Here is a 19,092-nt window from a genome sequence, read left to right as displayed (position 1 = left end):
AGGAAGGGTAATTTAAGTCATTCTTGTACGGAATAAAAGGAAATTCTGACCTGATGTTGTCTCAGGGAAGAACATAGGAAGAATAATAAAGCTGAAAGGGTTGAAAATACTTAATGTTAATTGGCAAAGGAAGGAACAGATCTAGCTCTTCCAGTTTAAGGATTCTAGTAATACTTAGCAGAAAACAGGAGTGAGGATGTTTACTTTTTTAAAAAGAAGTTTTTATTCAAGAACTTCTGTACAGAGGTTATTGTACAATTGGCTTAGTTCCAACTGCAAGATGTTTAATTATGTATTGCACTTCACTATGGACGGGTACCATATTGTATTGCAGCTGTAGCATCTGCTGTTTTTGCTGAAAATTAGATAGTAAGACTCACTCAGGATTGTGATGCTCTCAGGCAGAGTCCATAAACTTACTCATAAACCATAACACACTTTTTTTTATTTGTGTCACATCACAAGAGCAAAGCTCGGTTATTTTTCAACAGTTTCCCTTTTTCAGACTGCATACTTGCTGATGCTTTATATATTTAACTGTTTCCTAGGAGGAAAACACTGCCAGTAGTGGAACAGATTCCCTAACCAGCAGAGAGATTCCACGGAGCAGGTCAGAGGGAACTTTGATTGATGTGGATGACCGGACCCCTGCAGCCAGCTACAGTATGTCTGTTTGACTATTTTCTGTACTAAGGCTCTCCACCTCAAGTCTTTATTTCTGCAAAACAGTAGTGTCAGGAGTGATAACTCCTACGTACACCCCTGTACACTTTTTTTTTTAATTGCTTGTGTTTTGCACTACTCAGGTCACTGTAAGGTGTCCCTGGACTCAGAACACAAGGGATTGTCACAAGGTCCCCTAGGAGAAACTTACTACCGTATGAAAGAAGTTCCTCTGTCCCCTGCCATAGCAAACATGGGTCAGGCAGGTTGGGAGGAAGGGCTGGAATCATTACATGAATAAATGCTATTTAGGGTATGCTTACTGGGGGTCAAGATGGGGAAGAGAAGTAGAAATTCTCAGCCCAACTACGTTAATTGAGGGTTTTAAGAACCAGGAAGGCCAGCTAAGTTTGGAGTTAGCCCGGTTAAAAGTTGGGAGGCTCTGCAAAGTTTATTTAATCTCATTGCTAGTTTAACCCAGAAGTTAAGAAAACATTCCCCTCCACAAGGTAGGCCTTCTCTTAGCCTTTGTCCAGTAGCAGATGTGAGTGACGTAAAGTCTGGCACTTGCTGTATGAGTTGGGAAGCAGGAATTATTTCCTCACTAACTTCCTGCACCCCAGTAATCTGTGCTGTTACCTTGGCATGAGAAAGCATCCAGCCTAATGACTCAGGCTCTGCCAGAGTTTTCTGCTCAGACTTTTCCTGTAGAAACATGCCCTTTAGGATGGGGAAAAAACCCCAAACCCCTAACATTTCTTTTGGGATTAAAGAATTTATTTTTTAACAGATAATAATGATCTGACTGTAATAGCATCAAAGGGCAAGGAAAACTTTTGGCCTGCAGGCAGGAGCAAAAGGACTTTGCAGCTGGTGCTATGCAGCCCAACCCCATCTAGTGGCTCTGACCAAGGCTGGGTGCCCAAGGGGGAGGAGGCTGTCCCTGGGCTCGCTGCCTTTGGGCTCACTCCCCCCCAACCCCAGCACCTCACCTGGAAGGCTCTTGTCAGGACAGTGCTAGAGCCTTGCAGAGGGGCAGCTGGGAAGCAGGTAAATTCCACTTTGGTTCTTCCAAATTGGGATTTTTCAGGAACTGTGGAAAAAGTCATAGTTTTGGCTTTTTGTCACAATTCATGACAAATGAAACGAACAAAAAGTACTAACATCTTGGTTGTTTTTTTTTAAATATATCTTTTTGTGGCTGAATACACTGTCATTTTTGCAATTGAGCTATAATTAGTAACCTTGGAAATGGAAGGTACTATAGAAAGTGTAATAATGAAGGATATAGATATGCTGAAAGAATAGAAATGCTGAATTTTCCCTCTAACATTAAAATTCTTCACAAGGATGTACAAAGAAATGATGGTATAACCTCTGCATATAGAAAAATAATGGGAGACTGGAGTAATAGAAACCCTTGGCACAAGAAGTTGCAGATACTTTGTTGCAAGGAGTGTGAGTCTTAACCTATAAACCAGTTTCTGTGAACAGTTATTAACATAAAATATAAGGACACCTTGTCTTCAGAACAGGTAGACGTTACTGTTAATAATGACAATTTTTATTAGAAATCATATATAAATATTACTTATACAACCCTATTTGTCTATTTAAATGCAATCTCAGAAAAATCAGCATTTTTCTTGCCAAATTTCAAATTGTACAAGACCTCATAAATTATACCAATCAGTTTTTTTAATGGAAAGCTAGTATAACAAATTCCACACACTGAGATAAATTGTAAGAGTACTGTTATCAATGAAATGCATGTGCACTAGCATGAAAAGGAATCCTGAATAATACATTTATCTGTGCTGTCTACAGTGAAAAATGAAACAGTAATTGTTTAATTTTTGCGGAGAGTTAGACACAAAGGAAAGAAATCCATGGCATTTTGTAAGAGGCCAAGGATTACTGGAATGTAAGGGTTTAAACCTTGTGGGATCTTAGCGCATGCCAATTAACAGTTGTAAGAGTTGATGATGATCAGTGCTTCAAAGAAGACTCTTTACATCCTTCAGCACCGACTTGTTAGACTCTTTCTATTAACAAGATTCTTAAAGCCACTTAGAAATCAATATTGATACACTCTAAAAACCTGAATGAGAAATATATAAATGATCTATATGTATTTTAGGAGGATAAATTTAGTCACCTGTGAATTTAACAGACTATCAGTTGGAAATTAATGGAATGTCTCAAATCTCCATGCTTTAGGAAATGCTTCTGTTTTTTTCTTTTAAACAGATGTCAATGAAAGTAAATCGGATTTGGATATTGACTGGCCTGATGTATTCAGACACGCCCATGCTGTTTCCAAGACTAATCCTTTCTGGAATGAACTGTCAGCCTCCAACCCTTTTGTACATGACATAGCTGCCTCAAATAGAAATGAAAATAAAAAATACCTTTCGATCTTAAAAGAAAAACCCTATTTGTTCTCTAAAGTTTCTAGCAACAGTGATTCTTTGGCTTCCTCGGGTGATGAGCTAGATATTGATTGTCTTTTAAGAAAGACTTCAGCAAGAAGATCTGGACGATCCAAGAGTGTCTCTGACTTCCTGGATATTGTTGATAACCAAAGATTTAATCCTCGCAAGACAATACCTCAAAAAACTGTAGCTTCAGACATGACATGGCTTCAAAGTGACCGTGAAGCTTACAAAGTGGCTTGGTTGAGTCACCGACAACTCACCCGATCTTGTCTAGATTTAGAAGCCATGAGCCATAGTCCTGGATGGGCACAAACACAAGCTGCAGACATTCATGTAGTTTGTAAAATGAATCATGAAGGGGGTTCAGTACAGCTACCTGACTCGGACATCAACATTCATGTCCCTGTGGGTCATGTATTACCTGGGGAATTCCAAGAAGTTGGTTTAAAGGCTATCCTTAACCCTCCATCATCGTTTAACAATGAGCTGTCTAGCACCATAAGTCCTCTGATAGAACTTACACTGAGCAACCTCAACACAAGGGAAGCCATTTTCCTCGAGGTGAAAGTTGCAGCTAAAGTGAAGAATGATCCACTCAGCCAAGTTATGAGTGATATAGTGTGTCTTTTTAGTTTCAATAAAGAAGGGCCTTTTAAGAAGCTAGAGAATTGCTACACCTATCAAGATACCATACAAGTGAAGTTAACGGACCTAAGTCATGTGATGTATGCAGTGATTGCTGTACAAGCAAAGAAAATCCAGCCTCCAGCAACTAATGTCTGGGATTATGTTCACAGAACAGTCTCAGTTGGAATTTATGGCCCCAAATATATTCATCCATCTTTTACAGCAGTTTTTACAGTCTTTGGTCATAACTACATTCCAGGAAAACTCACAATTTGTGATATAAAAAAGGGGGGGAAAAATATGCCTCCTGTTGTCTTTCAGCTGTGGGGAAAACATACGTTTCTGCTTGAAAAGCCACAAGATCTAAACATTTCTTTGGTATCCTGTGATCCAGATTTTGAAGTGAAGATGGAAGACCAAAGCAAAAATATTAAAGAGGAGGAGCTGAAAACAGGTGAAATGGTCCGCCAACAATTCCTGTTTTCCATGCTTGGATGTAGGGAGATGCATTTCTTTGTTTTTCTTGTTCAAATTAAAGTCTTAAAAAGTAGCCAAGTAACGCAGTTCCATGTTACGACCCCTGATCCAGCTCCAAAATTAAGTGGAGTTATTAATAGGCCAAAGCACTTACAAAACCGCAAAGAAATCAAGTCTGCACCTTGGCTTTTAATACCAACAGTTAAATATCCAAAGTTTCAAGATAAAACTTTGAGTGTCAATACTTATGGAGTGGCTTTGAAAACTGTGTTACGTCAAAATAAGATAGACTATTTGCTAGAATATTTTAAAGGGGACACTATAGCACTTCTTGGTGAAGACAAAGTAAAAGCCATTGGACAAACTAAAATAAAAGAGTGGTACGTGGGAGTTCTCAGAAGAAAGATTGGTCTTGTACATTGCAAAAACATAAAAGTGATTTCCAAAGAACAAGCTATGGACACTACTGACAGTGAGCTAACAACCAGGAATCTTGTTGAACAAATTGCATTGCCATTCAAAAAACTGACTTACATCTACTCAGTAGTTCTGTCTACAGTATCAGAGAGTGTTTATGACTGGAGAGCTTTGGCTGAGGTGCTGAGATATTCACATATGTCTTTGGATAACTTTAATGAGGCACATGCTGATAAAGAGTCGGAGAGAGTTGCGCACGTTGTGAAGAGAATGAAAGAAGACTGCCATGCTAACAAAAAAAAAAGACTGTTTCTTTATGAGCTCATTGTTGTAAGTATTGCATGAACTAACTTGGTTATTAGGAATGCACCTCCTAGAAACTACTCAATAATAATAATGTGTGAACGTGGTCCAGCACCCTTGTAGGAATCTTTACAAACCTGAACATACTACTAAACATCGTAGGCACCTATAGGAGGAAGACACATTCAGACTCTCATAAAAAATAAATCTTTGATGAATTAATTATAAACAGTGAGTGTTCTATAAATGTTCCAGGAGCCTTGCTCATTTGGTAGGTTGACTGAGTTGACTTTTTTGGTTTTAAACAGCTATGACTGAAATAGTTTTGTCTTTTGTCATGGAAGTCATTGTGGTAAATTGCTTCCCTGAGCAGTTCACATTCCCATTGTCAAGTATTTAATAACCTTATAGTGTGGAACCTCGGTTATTTATATATATTTGTGTACCCTAAGGTGCATGTCTCAGTTAGCTTCATATGTTTAAAGCAAGAAAATCCCGACCCACATGTTGAAGGCAAGATTTTTCTATCCACACGTGACAACTTCATAGCCAATGTTGTAGTGACCTAAGGACAATATTGCATTTCAGTATATATTCTCCTGGGCCACACTTTTAAGTCACTGGGCAATTCTATGTGATTCAGTACTGTTCAATGTGAATCAAAGTGGTTTTATTCTAAATGCTTCCAGGTAATAGGTTGCATTGTTAACTATCTTAGTTTACTTATGGATCTGTGCACAAATAGATTTGGAATTAATGATTACTCAATACTTTCCTTGGCTCTGATGGAAAAGTTTACCAGCCTGTTGAGGGACAGAAGAAAATCAAATTTTTGATATGAGAATAAAGTGCTATAAAAATGGGTGTTTAAAAGTTCACATTGTAGCCTTTCATCTAAAGTCTTTTGACTACCTGATTGTAAACCTTATCAGGGTTTACTTCTCATAACTCATCTACCCTCTTTGAAATGCTGACAGCAATTTCAGCAGGATTCAGGAAATGTCGATAGCAGTGGCCACTTACAACTCTTAAGGCTGCATTAAACTGCATGGAATAAAACTCAGCAAGTATGAAGTATAGTTTAATCTGCCATGTCTCTGTAGAAAAAGTGAAGAGGGGAGGCAATGGTGAAAATGATCCAAACTTTTAATTGAATACAGTGAAACAGAGTTCGTTACAGACTAGGCTAAAAGTGGGGCATAATTAAATTAACAAAATGTCCTGTTTTGTTGAGATGCGCATGATTTTAAGCTATGAAGTGCCAATGCAGGTCCATCTTTGTAAAGCTAGACTTAAAACTGGATATCATCTGTGTCAGTTGGGCAAAATTTAGCATTTAATTACTTTTAATATTCTATTTTTATGGTTAATAGCATTCTTAATTATTACCACAAGGCAAATTGTACAACTCAGTCTCCACTTTGCCAGAGTATAGAGGGATCTGTACTGCACGCTGTAGTCTGCTTCTCACTACTGTGCTTACCAAAAGTTCTACTGCTTGCAATGAGGATTTTTATGGAAAAATGTTTTACAATTAAATCACACAAATGTCCAATTTCTACAGAAATACTTGATACTTTATTGAAAATTGGTATCTAAAACCCAAGGAAAACTTCTGGATTTTGCTCTTGATCTTTCACTAAAAATGTGAATGTTTTCAACGGAACATTCTGCTGTTAATTCAAGGAGAAGAAAAAAACAACAATCCACCTATTTTTCTCATTAGCCCTTATCCAAACAAATGAAGAAAGGAGAATGCAACATATCTGCATCTCAGGGTTTCACTCCTGGAACCATTTTAATTTGTTTGTTATTAAATGCTTGTTTGGTGTGGGGGAGGAAAGAGTTTTATGCTTGCATTTCTGCTTAATGGTCAGCAAATTATCAGTTCTGTGGGAGGAGTAAATCAAAAGGTGCTGGTCAGTGTAATCAATGATTTTTCAGAAGAGCAGCAAAGGACCACACCTTAGTATAATGCTGCTCTCAATTTTTTCATGTTGTACATTTAAGATGCTAAATTTGATGTCCCAAATATTTTTGTTGGAGAAGCATATTTTCCTTCAGGATCTGTCAGTTTGGCAGGATCCATTTGACACTGGAATGCTGAAGCAGCTGAATGCCAGCTTAATTTCTTCTGAAACTTATGGGCAGTTTTCCTATGAAACTGTTGGCAACATCTTTTCCTAGGAAAAAAAGTTACGTATTTGTAAGAACACAAGGCAGACAAAAGGCCTTCCTCCCTGCTTTGAAATACAGAATAGTGCTATAAAAACAAATGATAATGCTCTGTTTGTAATTACTGGTGAAGGAATGCTAATGAAAATTATTGTTGCAGGCACTTTTGAAAATAGATTGCCAGGGATTAGTGGCGCGTCTTACCCAGGACACTATCATTTTGACTTCAGCTGTCAAGCTTGGCAAATACTGGCGGGAGCTTGCAGAGAAGCTAGCCCGACTCACAAAGCAGCAAATTGAGGCTTACGAAGTACCCCACCGAGGGAAAAATGGAGTGGTAGCTCTGGAGGTAAGGCTCTGGTGTAACAGTGTGTGCACACTTGCGCCTCAGCACACACAGCTGGGGACCGTTCTTCCTTGCTTCGTGTGGTTCTTTCCTTTTGCACTTTGGCCTCCTTATTTAATGTGTAAGCCCTTTAATGAGAGGAATTCTCACCAACTTTTGCTTGCAATGATCTAGATAGACGTTAAGGCCGGTTGTTCAGTGTTATCGTGCCAAATTAATTTGCTGTGGAGGTCCTGGTATCTGTCTTGAGCTTCAGCTCTTTACTCCCACCCCAGGGGCCACTTTCAGTCCTTATTTCCTGTCTAACTTGTTAATCTTATTCACTCCTCTGCTGTCATTTCAGACACAGTGAGCAAGACCATCCAGTCCTTGCAGGAACCACTTCAAATCACCCTCAGTACAGCTTTTGCCCTTTCCACTGAAAGGAAGCTTACCTTCACCATTAACAACGCTTTTCTGTGCCTGTGTAATATTTGTCATCATTTAGCTTAAGCAGTGTGACGAAAGGTTGGAAGCTCTGATACCAATTCCATTTCTGTCCTGTTGTGTGAACATGGCAAATCCATGTTTTAATTTCATAGTTTGTCAGGTAGGTTATGCTATTTATTCCCCTTTGTAAAGCACTGTGCTTATACAGACGTACGAGTGCTAAATAAAAGCCAAGCTGTCCTCTCAGATGTGTTTTAGTGCATATGCATCTAAGGAGGAATTTAGGTGCCTTATTATTTCTCTAGTGCCTTTTGAGGTGCCCAGAGGTACCCGTGGCATCCATGCAATGTCACATGTGCCACAAGACTTGGGGTGGGCCCTCGTCCATGCCTCTGAACCGAGGGCCAGCCTGCGCTCCTGGCACACCTTTGCCTGGGCAGCCAAGTTGCTTCCTGTGGTTTCTTACTCTTACTTAAACACTGAAGCATGCAGTAGATCCACTATTTCCCACAGAGTTATATGCTGCTGACTTCTAGGTTCCAGACTGGGGTTTACCCTGAACAGCCTCTTTTATAAGTGCTGCTGAATGATGCTCAAGCTGACCTTTCTGCCTTAAGCACATTCAGGTTTGACTGTCCCTCTGCCTGTACTATCACCCCCTGATTATTGCAGGTAATGCGCATGACCCAGCCTGAATTCCTTCTCTCTCACCTCTCAGTACCAAAGGAATCGCTATTTCCCATTCACAGGTTCACAGCCACTCAAGATAATTTTTCCCTCCCTTTTTCTTTCCCTGTAGCTGATTCTTCCTGTTCTCTGCCAAACATACCCTCCTTTCCACAGCCTGAGTCCAGTGAGTTTTTCACCTCAGTTTTATCTGCATGGTGATAGCTATCAAGAAATTTCTGCTCTAATTGTGAACCACCACCTCTTATTCCCTTTGAATGCTCTGTCCTCCTTCCCCAAACAATATTTGACCAAAATTCCACACATTTACTTACAAGGTTCTGCACAATTATCTGTCATTGCTGTTTGCAAACACTGCCTCCTCCTTTGATCTTCCTTTTCTCTTTGAGCTATTTTGTGGTTGTTTTTTTGTAATTTGTTTGGTTTGGTTTGGGTTTTCTTTTTTTTAGTTTTTCTGAGTACATTACACGTACTGGGATGAAACTTCCTCTGTAAATTTTTTTCTCATAAACCAGTCAGTTCTACTAATTCCTAGTCTACTACTCTCCTTTAGTGAAAAAATCACCCTCTTATTTTCTCTAGCTTTACACTAGTTTATTCTAATATGCTAAAGTCAAACAAAGTGTGGATGCTTGTTTATTTCCATTATTTATTTAATTTTTTTACTGTTATGCAGTGACTTGTCTAACTTCCTAGACATTTAAGCTTTCTCTGTTTTTCTGACAAACCCCCCAGCTTTCTACAGAAGGAATTACAGACCTGAACAATGTGTGACTCTACTGGTCCCAATTGGGAAATGCTTTCTCCTTTGCTAACAGACAGCACAACTAAAACAGTCTGAAAACTCTTTTTCCAGCACCATACCTATTTATTTTTATATATTAAAATAATATATAAAATATGTTTAAAATATTATTTTACATGTCTATTTCCATGAAGCCCATCTTCTGCCTCATACACCCTATTCTTTTACTTTCAGGAGTTCTTTACACTATTTTTATGATAAACCACCCACAAAATTCTCTGCCTTTCAGTGACAGCATCTGTTGCCAAAAGATAGTACAGTCAAATTCATCATAAAAGAGCCAATAATAGAGTATATTTTGCTTTTTTAAAAGAACATTCAATGAGCAATCAAAGTTTGGAATTTTGCTGTATTTTTATATAATTTCTCAAAGCTTAGAATGGGCCCATGGGGAATTTATTGGTTTCACGTGAGCTTTGTAATAGCATTGGTCCACACAGGTGTGAGTTCAAAGCACAGTAGGTTTCTAGCACTGGTATCTCATGTGAACGCTCAGCATCCCCAGTGTCCTGTGACTCTAACCTTAAATTTCAGTACTTTCTACTGAATTTCAGTGCTTTCTTCTGAGCTCTGAACTTCTCAGTGCTCTGGTGAATTGAACCTCTACACACAGAAAGCAATATTCTGCTTATAAAGTTTTGTGTACGTTGTTCAGCAGGGATGCAGAACAAACGTAGCTAATGCAGTTTAAATTCATACCTGTGTGGAGATGCCCCCAGCACTGTTACAAGTTTGGCATTAGTCTGACTAATTTCAGAATAATTGCTCATAATCACATTTACTTAGCAGGTATAAAACCCCCCTGATTGAAACCATCTTATCCCAGCCTGGATTTTTCTAATGGAAAAACTTTCTTATTAATAGTAGTTAGCGTGAAAACAGAAAACCAAGCAAAGGTGGGGGAGTAGTAAGTTTTGACTAATTATTGAGGATTATCTGAAAACATTAATCAATTCACTACCCATCAAGGACTGTTCTACCATCGAGAGAGCTGATTGGTTGAAACATGTTTCTATTTTTAAATTTAATATTTTACTTAGTGGGAGAAATCTTCTCCCAGATGATCACAGAGGCAACCTGAGGTACATAGAATTGGTGCCTGGAGTTCTGAAGTGCTTTTTATCAGTAAATTCCAAAGCACTTTACAGAGGATATAGGTATTATTATTACCTACTCAGCAGAGGCAGTGGGAGCAGAAGGAAAACTCACGCAGCCTGAGGTGATACTTGCCCAGGATGCTGCAGTGAATTAGTATTTTGCCTGAGAATCTGCTTTGATAGAATTCAGGAATGTCAAATGCAATTCAGTTCACCCATTGCATTAGAGTATGTGGATGTGGGAAAGGACCTGCCTTAGAAACCTGTTTTGCACTGTTAGTTCAGTGTGGTAAGTGGATTATTGCTGAGTGAATCGTGCATCACTGATGACCAGGTTATAAAGCTTTTGATTCCCCCCCCCCCCCCCCCTTTTCTTTTGTCTCACGAAAAAATCAGTTGTGACAGAGTAGAAGAAAACAGAGTTTGTGTTTTAGGCGTATTTCATCCAATTGTCTGATTGCAGTGGGTCAGCCTGACCTTCAGCATAAGTCAAAGCACAGCACCTTTTTCTGCTCACTGTCTATTCACGTTCTAGTGAAGACAGAAGGCTGTACCCTGATTCTTCAAATATCCTGGTCTAACTGGAACATAAGAAAAGGAAGCAGGAGGCAGAGAAAAGGCATAGCCAGCAGCAGAGTATTGGGAAACCCAGACTTGTTGGCTACCTTGGTTATCAAGCTAAAAATAGGAATACAGAAACTTTCTGGTCTCAGCATAAATACAAACAGTAGTGAGCTGCTTTAGTTCATTAAAATATGTTGTAATATCTAGTATTTACAGTAGTACAATAACACTTTCCTTTTCAAGAAAGCCTGTATAATAAAAGGAAAGAATTCATTACTCTCCTTCTTCCCACCTACCACCAAATTACTTTTCTTTCCTCTTTTTGTAATCTTATGACTATGACTTAAGATAGACTCGCTTAAAGCGAGAAGCAGGCACCATTCGTTTTGGGTAAATGATGATACCCTTCCCTTTTGTAGATCTAAAATGAGAAACTTCACTGAAAGCATAGGGACTTTTTTATGGCTTATACTGAAGGCAGAAGCCAGACTAATCAGACTGTGAGACATGCTTCTGGGGATATGATTTTGATGGCTTTTTCTATTCGGGGATGGGGAGAAAGGCAGCAGAAGTTGAAGGAAATGTTTACAGAAACTATGACAGAATCAGTCTTGGGTTAAATGGAGAGTTCTTAGCCCAAATGTGGAGAAAATCTCAGAACTACGAGCAAAGAAATATTCCTGTTACTCAAGTCTTCAAGGGTTCAAGTAAATAAAGCTTAAATCAAGCTTCATGTTGTGTATTATTTGTAAATTAATAGGATTATATTGAGGAAATCAATTATCCTTCAGAACCAGGAAAACTGCCTTTCCATTAAAAGAGAATCTGGACTTCCTAATCACTTCTCTGTCTGTCTGTATATATGTGATATAACTTTATGCACGCATCAGTCTGTATGCTTTTATTGCTATACATAAGTGTGTTTCTGTTAAAACAGCAAATGCCAGAACCTTTTAGGAAGGTGATGAGTTTCTTTGTGGATCATTCCTACAATTTCTAACTCAATTGCTGTTTGCAAACTCTTCATTGCCAATGAGGAGTGGGAAACTAGAAAGTGGATAGCAGCCCATGTTAATTTTGGAAAAGCAGCAGCTGGGAAAACAATCTTCTTGTTTGTAAACTGAGCAAACTTACTCTGGACATCAGCACTTTGAAAGATGTAAGTCCCCTTGGTATCTGAATCATGCTGTCATAGCTTAATTAACGTCACTAGACTAATAACAAACTACACCTGCTAAGAATCTGCTCCATATTTGTTTGGCATAAAATAAACATACTGAAGTTTGAACTAAGGAGCACTGGTAACCTATCTTTTAATTTCCTTTGTTTTTTGCAGGACACTTTTAAAGTTACATGTCCTGATTTAAAAAATTTCATTATAAAAGCTTTTGTCTCTCCTGGTTATAGAGTGATTTTTTTCCTTTTTTTATTTTGAACAGAGATTTTATAGATACATCATTTTAGAATCACAAAATCATTTAGGTCAGAAAAAACCTATAAGATCATTGAAATCAGCTATTAACCCAGGACTGCCAAGTCCACCACTAAACCATGTCTCCAAGTGCCACACCTACACGTCTTTTAAATACCTCCAGGGATGGTGACTCCAACACTTCCCTGGGCACCCTGTTCCAGTGCTTGACAGCCCTTCCAGTGAAGAAATTTTTCCTAATATACAATCTAAACCTCCCTGGTTAATAAGAAACCACTCCTGCCCAAGCCTGTAGTGCAGCGTGGGGCTGGTGTGACCGAAGTGCAGGACCCGCACTCGGCCTTGTTGAACCTCACACAGTGGCCTCGGCCATCAGCCCAGCCTGCCCAGACCCCTCTGCAGAGCCTTCCTGCCCTCCAGCAGATCAGCTCTACCGCCCAGCTTGGTGTCACCTGCAAACTGACTGAGGGTGTGCTCGATCCCCTTGTCCAGATCATTGATAAAGACATTAAACAGGACTGGCCCCAGTGCTGAGCCCTGGGGAACACCGCTTGTGACCGGCCGCCAGCTGGGTTGAGCTCCATTCACCACCATTCTCTGGGCTCCGCCACCCACCCAGCTTTTAACTCAGTGTAGAGTACACCTGTCCAAGCCCTGAGCAGCCCGTTTCTCCAGGAGAATCCTGTAGGAAATGGTGTCAAAAGCTTTACTACAGTCTAGGAAGAAAACATCCACAGCCTTTCCCTCATCCACTAAGTGGGTCACCTTGTCATAGAAAGAAATCAGGTTAGTCAAACAGGACCTGTCTTTTGTAAACCCCTGCTGACTGGGCCTGATCACCTGGTTGTCCTGTACATGTCATGTGATAAGACTCAAGATGATGTACTCCATAACCTTCCCTGGCACCGAGTTCAGGCCTGCAGTTTCCCATATACTCATTTCAGCTCTTCTTGTAGGTGGGCATCACATTGGCTAACATCTGGTCAGCTGTGATCTCCCCAGTTAGCCAGGACTGCTGATAAATGATGGACAGTAGCTCAGTGAGCACTTCTGCCAGCTCCATCAGTACACTCGGGTGGATCCCATTTGGCCCCATAAGCTTGTGTGTGTCTAAGGGTGTAGCAGGTCGCTGACCATTTTCCTCTTGGATTATGGGGGCTTCATTCTGCTCCCCTTCCCTGTCTTCCAGCTCAGGGGCTGGGTACTTAGAGAACACCTGGTCTTGCTATTAAAGACTGAGGCAAAGGAGGCACTAAATACCTCAGCCTTTTCCTCACCCTTTGTCACTGTTTCCCCTCACATCCAATAAAGGATAAAGATCCTCCTTAGCCCTCCTTTTGTTGCTAATGTATTTATAGAAAGTTTTTTTTTTTATTGTGTTTTATACAACAGCCAGATTAAGTTCTGGTTGGTGTTTGACCCAACTTCCTGCTGCTGTTACTAAAAAGCATTTTTGTAAAGGTAAAGCACATGTCTAAAAGTTCCAGGCTAAGTAGAAGGACAGTAGGATGTTGATTAACAAGGCAAAAGGAAGCATCAAAAGCACAGCCAAGCTCCAAATAGGGAAACTGCAGCTGGGTATATGCATTGCAAAAATGACCAAGGGGGAAAAGTGTTTTCCTTCTGCACCCGTTTCTTGAATTATACTTTCAGACAGGGATATATTTCAACCTGGTGATAATCATCTGAGTGGATGATTTATCTTTCCATTATTTATCCTTCTAAGAATTTGAGTTTCATATAAATGAATTACATAAGGTTACTGGAGTTTTTATATCAGCATGCCTTTTATAATAAAGCGTTTCAGTGCAGCTAGGGATCAAACACTTTTCTTTTTTTTTTCCCCTATGGCTTTTCTACCATTGGAAGGAATTTGCTGTTTTTTTGCTTGATAATGAGATTTCTACATCTAAATCTTTTCATTTTTTCCCCTTATTTTCAGATGATGTGGAAACCTGCATATGACTTTCTGTACACATGGGCTGCCCATTATGGAGACAGTTACAGGGATGTCTTACAAGACCTGCAATCAGCCTTGGATAAAATGAAAAACCCAGTAACAAAACATTGGCGAGAGTTAACTGGAACATTGATTCTTGTGAACTGCATGGAGGTGTTAAGGGCAAGTGCTTTCTCCAGAATGGAGGAAGAAGAATAGACTACCAATATATTTTTTTCAGAAAATCTCTTGGGTAACTGTAATGCTGATATTTGTGCTTCAGTAATGCTTGTAGAGCATGACAAAATGCAGTTTGCTTTACCTGAGTTGATGCTGGTTCTAGCCTCATGGTTCTCAGCCACAGATGGTCAGAGCTTGTTAATGGCTACTGAGTAAATAAGAAAAGAATGGGGGATTAAACTAGTGACATCAACAAAAATGACTTAAATCTTATAAGGTCGTTTCTAAAATTAACAATTTATGATTGCACTGACTTCTAGGTGGAGATAAGTTTTAAAAAAACACAGCTATGCATGTTTGAGTTCAGCCTCTTAAACATAGGTTTACATTGTTTTCAGTGAGGTATTAAAATCTAAATATTTAATACATTATTGCAATTGGTGCCCAAAAACTTCCACTCTAAGTCAACAGGTGCAGGTTAGCCTAGGAAAAAAACTTTAGGATTCTTTCATCCTCTGCTGGGACAAAACTCACAAAACAGGAATTAAACGGGCATTTGCACCTGGAAAAATAGGTGTGTGCTACTCAGTCATTCCAAAACAGCTTCTGGTGTGTTTTTTGAAAACTGGAACAGAGACAGGCAATGGTTAAAGGTGATTGATTTTGTTTGGTGTGTTGATAGAACCTAACAGGGTTTGAGTCTTTTTTTTTTGTTTTGTTTGTTTGTTTTTGTTGTTGTTGTTTTGGTTTTGTTTTGTTTAAATTCCAGCAAATATGCCTAAATTCTGCTGAGTGGAAATTCAGGAACATTCAGGAAGCCTTCTTGGTGTACACTGTCCATCCCTCTGATCATTTGCTTATTCCTACTCTGTTCTTACTAAAGAGGTAAACAGGGAAGAGTGACTTTGTAGGTAGGGCTGTAGGCAGCTCACACCTGCTTCTGTTGATCATTTTCTTCTACCTTACTGAAGAATATTGGTGATGGCCTAATTATTTTCCTGAAGAAAGGTAACAGTGGGCTGCTTTTTAGATTCATTTATTTATGGAGCAATGAATTATCATTAGTCATATGTTCTAAAAAGAACCCCACTTAGGTGCTATCAATAAAAATCTTTCAGTTACTGAGTAGCTTATTATAAATAGAAAATACAGGCTGAATAAATAGCTACAGGCTAACCAACTTTAAATACCTTTTTAACATAAGTTGTTAAATATATTTTTAGTTTAAGTGGTATATCTAAAAAGCTTAAAGCCATTTTGAGCACCTTTGATCAACATTCATTCAGAAACATCAGCAAATACTCATGACACCCAGCTGAAAAGAAAATTGGCTTCTGCCATCACTTGCAGTTGAGAAGACAAAGCCAAATTCTTTCAGGAGTACTATAAAGTAGTAGCATTTCAGTCCAGAATCTGTGCTTCCACTGTTGTCTTAGCTGATCTCTACTAAGAAGGAGGTTTAAAACAAAACAGTGCATTTACACATTTTTCTTTCCCTCCCCTTTCCTCTAACCTGCTTTCTTTTCTATTTTCATTAAGCTTTCCCAAAGCATGCATAGCTCAGGAAGGATGCTGAGAAAAGAGCACTTGCTCTGGTAATAAGAAAGCTCCCTCACCAAAAGACTTTTTAGTATCAGGGGATGACTGAATTAGCATGTGTGCAAGTCATCTGGCTCCAGTGGACTTCCTCCTGATTTGCAACAGAATGAGGAATTCAGCCCACAGAACAGTAACTGTTTTTGCTGATCAAGGAAAGGTGGAAACAAAGGAGTCCGATTATCAGAGGTCCCAGTTGTGTCAGCTGCTAGCACCTATTTTATATCTTGCCTTGTGCAGGTTTAAAAAAAGCTGCAGACAAAGTATAAAATAACATTCCCTTGTTATCTGTACTTCAGTGCAGACACTAGCTGTTCCTTCCTCCTTGCAGGCAGTGAAGGCTCCAAAAAAGGGGGAAAAGTATCTTTTGTCTTTCTCTTTTGTGCTGTAGGGTAAGGAAAAGGTGCATACTGATTCCTTTTAGAATAGGCTTCTTTGAAGTTAAAATGATAAGTTCAAATATTAAAATTATAAATATTAAAAATAGGCATTAAATTAAAATAAATTCTTTAAAATTATACTTACAATGTACCACTGCATACTTCCAGGGTTCTGAGGTTTCCCAGACTGCTGTGCTGCTTTCACCTGAGATCCTGCTCATAGCAGAGACTGTGAGACCTGAACAGGATTTTGCAGCAGTTTTAAGCAGGTCGCACACCATCTCCCTGCTTAAAACTGCAGGGAAATACTTTTTTTTTTTTTTTCCTTTTGCTTCCTAAAAGCTGAAATACCAGAGGAGACCATGGATCAAATCTTTCAGTTTCACCTTGTTCTCTCACCAGCTGATCTTCAGGCATCCCAGCAGGCCATGCTTCCTTACTTAAAGCCCTGTTAAGCCACTTTTTTTTAACTTACTTTCTTTTTTTTCTCTTTTGTTAACTTGGCTGTAACAGCTAAGCGACTCAGCTTACTCCTGCTGCTGAAGACAGCTCTCTGCTTCCACCCTTTTTTTGTACATTTGAGTTTCTTACCCTTTAGTAAACATGTTAACTACATGTCCTATTGAAAAAGAAAGCAATTATTGTATTTTCCTGTTATTACTACTAGTCAAAAGGGGGGGAAAGCTGCCAGAAGCACCCATTCCTCGTTGTGTTGTTCTGCCAAATATGAAGGACAAGCTACCCAAAGCCTTCAAGGCTGAAGGACAATCCACCCCGAGAAGGTGGTCAGTGGTCAGGAGCTCAGGAAGAGGAGTGCTCAGGGAACAGAGGCTGCCGCCTCTTATTCTCATGGCCAGGCCCTTTCATTGCTGTGAAACAACAGCAAAGTTGTTTCTGTCTTGAATGAGAGTTGAATTTGGCCCAGTAGATTTAGCAAATATTGACTTAGTGAGTCAGTGTTCTCCTTAGCTTGCAGAATTATGCAATTGATCCTCCAAGTGTATTTCTTTGCAAGGGAATTTATATCTGTAGCTGTGCTGTACTCCAGAGTTTTTGACTTTGGGCTTTGGTTGCTAATTGCGCTCCCTGTTTTTGCTTTAAGCTTCTGCTCATATGAATGAAATGTGCACTCATGCAATATTCTGTTTACTTTAGCAGCCCACACTGGATATATTAAAAAAAGGTATTAAACCCCATATTTTATTTAGTGCTCTAGTGCTCAAAACCACAAAATGCCAGCTGAGAGTGGAAGCAGCTGCACTCAGCAGCAATGCACAGCTGAGTGAGGAGCACATGGTTTAGGTAAACACACTCTGTTCTTGACCTTTTCTCCTTTCCTCCCACCCTGTCAAGAGAGAACAGCTTTCCCATGAGCCTGCGCACATACCTTCTTGGGTTTCTTCGAAGTGGGATGAGATTAACAACTCCTTGGGAAGAGACAAGGAAAAATACCAGCCGCTGGTCCTTGCCTTAAATGACTCTCAGTTTCCAGGTTTCCCCAATTTCTTTGTGCAGCCTGGGGGAAAAGAGCTGTGTCAGCCAGTTCTAGTTCCCTTTGTATGTGTAGGCAGAAAAAACCACCCTTTCACCATCCTTCTAACCTCTGATTAGGTACATTTTTTAAGCAAACGAGAAAATGAAAACCTTGTGTGCTCACTAATTGCTTTACAATTCCACCTCCCCATGAGAGCTGGAAAAATGGTTCCCTCGGGTATGGCTGCACCTGAGTGGGGCAGACACCTTCCACAGTGGGTGGTGGTGAGAAAAATCTAGCTGTCGCTCCTGCTAGAAATGCTACTTTTTCAATGAAGGTGCAGACCATTCCTGGCGTTACAGTGCAGGGGCATCTCAGCTCCTTGCCATTTAATGGCACACTGCAGTGCTGTATTTCTGAATTAGTAACAGCTGAGACAGGACAGAAAAGGCAAATTAGTCCCCCACATAACATTAGTCCTCTGGTTGGGTTTGGAGAAATGTTCTGTCCCTTAAGTTTCACTTGCTTTTTTTGGAAAGCAGAGGTTTAGGGGAGGAAGAGGAAGTTTCTTTTAAAATATAAGTAAAGGGCTACTTCCCAAGCTGGTGTCTGGGCAGCAGGTTGGTTGCAAGAGCAAGCTGCAGGTTCAGGGGCATTCTTCGTGGAATCATCCAGGGGAAAAAAGGGGAGGAGGCATCAGCCATCCTTCTTCCTACTGAGGCCAGAAAAATGGGGAGAAGTGAGCAAGTGCCTCTTAAGTCTTTTAGTTTGTGAAAATGACTGATTTTCACAAATTCTTCCTGTAAATCTAAGCTGTGTGAAAAGCAAACACTATGCAGCCCCAAAGGAGAAACTATTTTGCTATGTTCAGTTGACTCTGAAGACTTACTCCTAAAGTACTTCTGGACTCAGCAAGTGATCCAGCTGACAATGACCTACTAAATAATAAAGCCTATTGTTTAGAACTGCAGATGGCAATACCATGTTCCCAGCTAAACCCAGTGATCCTGCTTTTTCATCAGCTAATAGCTTGTTCAGCTATGGACAGCTGAACCAAATAGGA

The 19,092-nt window shown here is 39.7% G+C and overlaps 1 protein-coding gene across 1 annotated transcript in view; it reads left to right on the top strand.

The window, feature by feature from the left end:
• The window catches only part of MACC1 (MET transcriptional regulator MACC1), a 64,902-nt gene extending 50,241 nt beyond the window's left edge, over positions 1-14,661 (top strand). Inside the window, exons 4-7 of the mRNA XM_037383835.1 lie at positions 549-663; positions 2,914-4,952; positions 7,261-7,449; positions 14,403-14,661. Coding sequence (XP_037239732.1) covers positions 549-663; positions 2,914-4,952; positions 7,261-7,449; positions 14,403-14,618 — 2,559 coding nt within the window. The 3' untranslated portion in view covers positions 14,619-14,661. The remainder of the gene's footprint in view (positions 1-548; positions 664-2,913; positions 4,953-7,260; positions 7,450-14,402) is intronic.
• Positions 14,662-19,092: the final 4,431 nt, after the last annotated feature.

The sequence above is a fragment of the Falco rusticolus genome, chromosome 4 (assembly GCF_015220075.1).
Source record: "Falco rusticolus isolate bFalRus1 chromosome 4, bFalRus1.pri, whole genome shotgun sequence".
Classification (NCBI taxonomy): Eukaryota; Metazoa; Chordata; class Aves; order Falconiformes; family Falconidae; genus Falco; species Falco rusticolus.
Note: the sequence above shows the minus strand (reverse complement) of the source record. Positions and strands in the feature narration are given on the sequence as shown.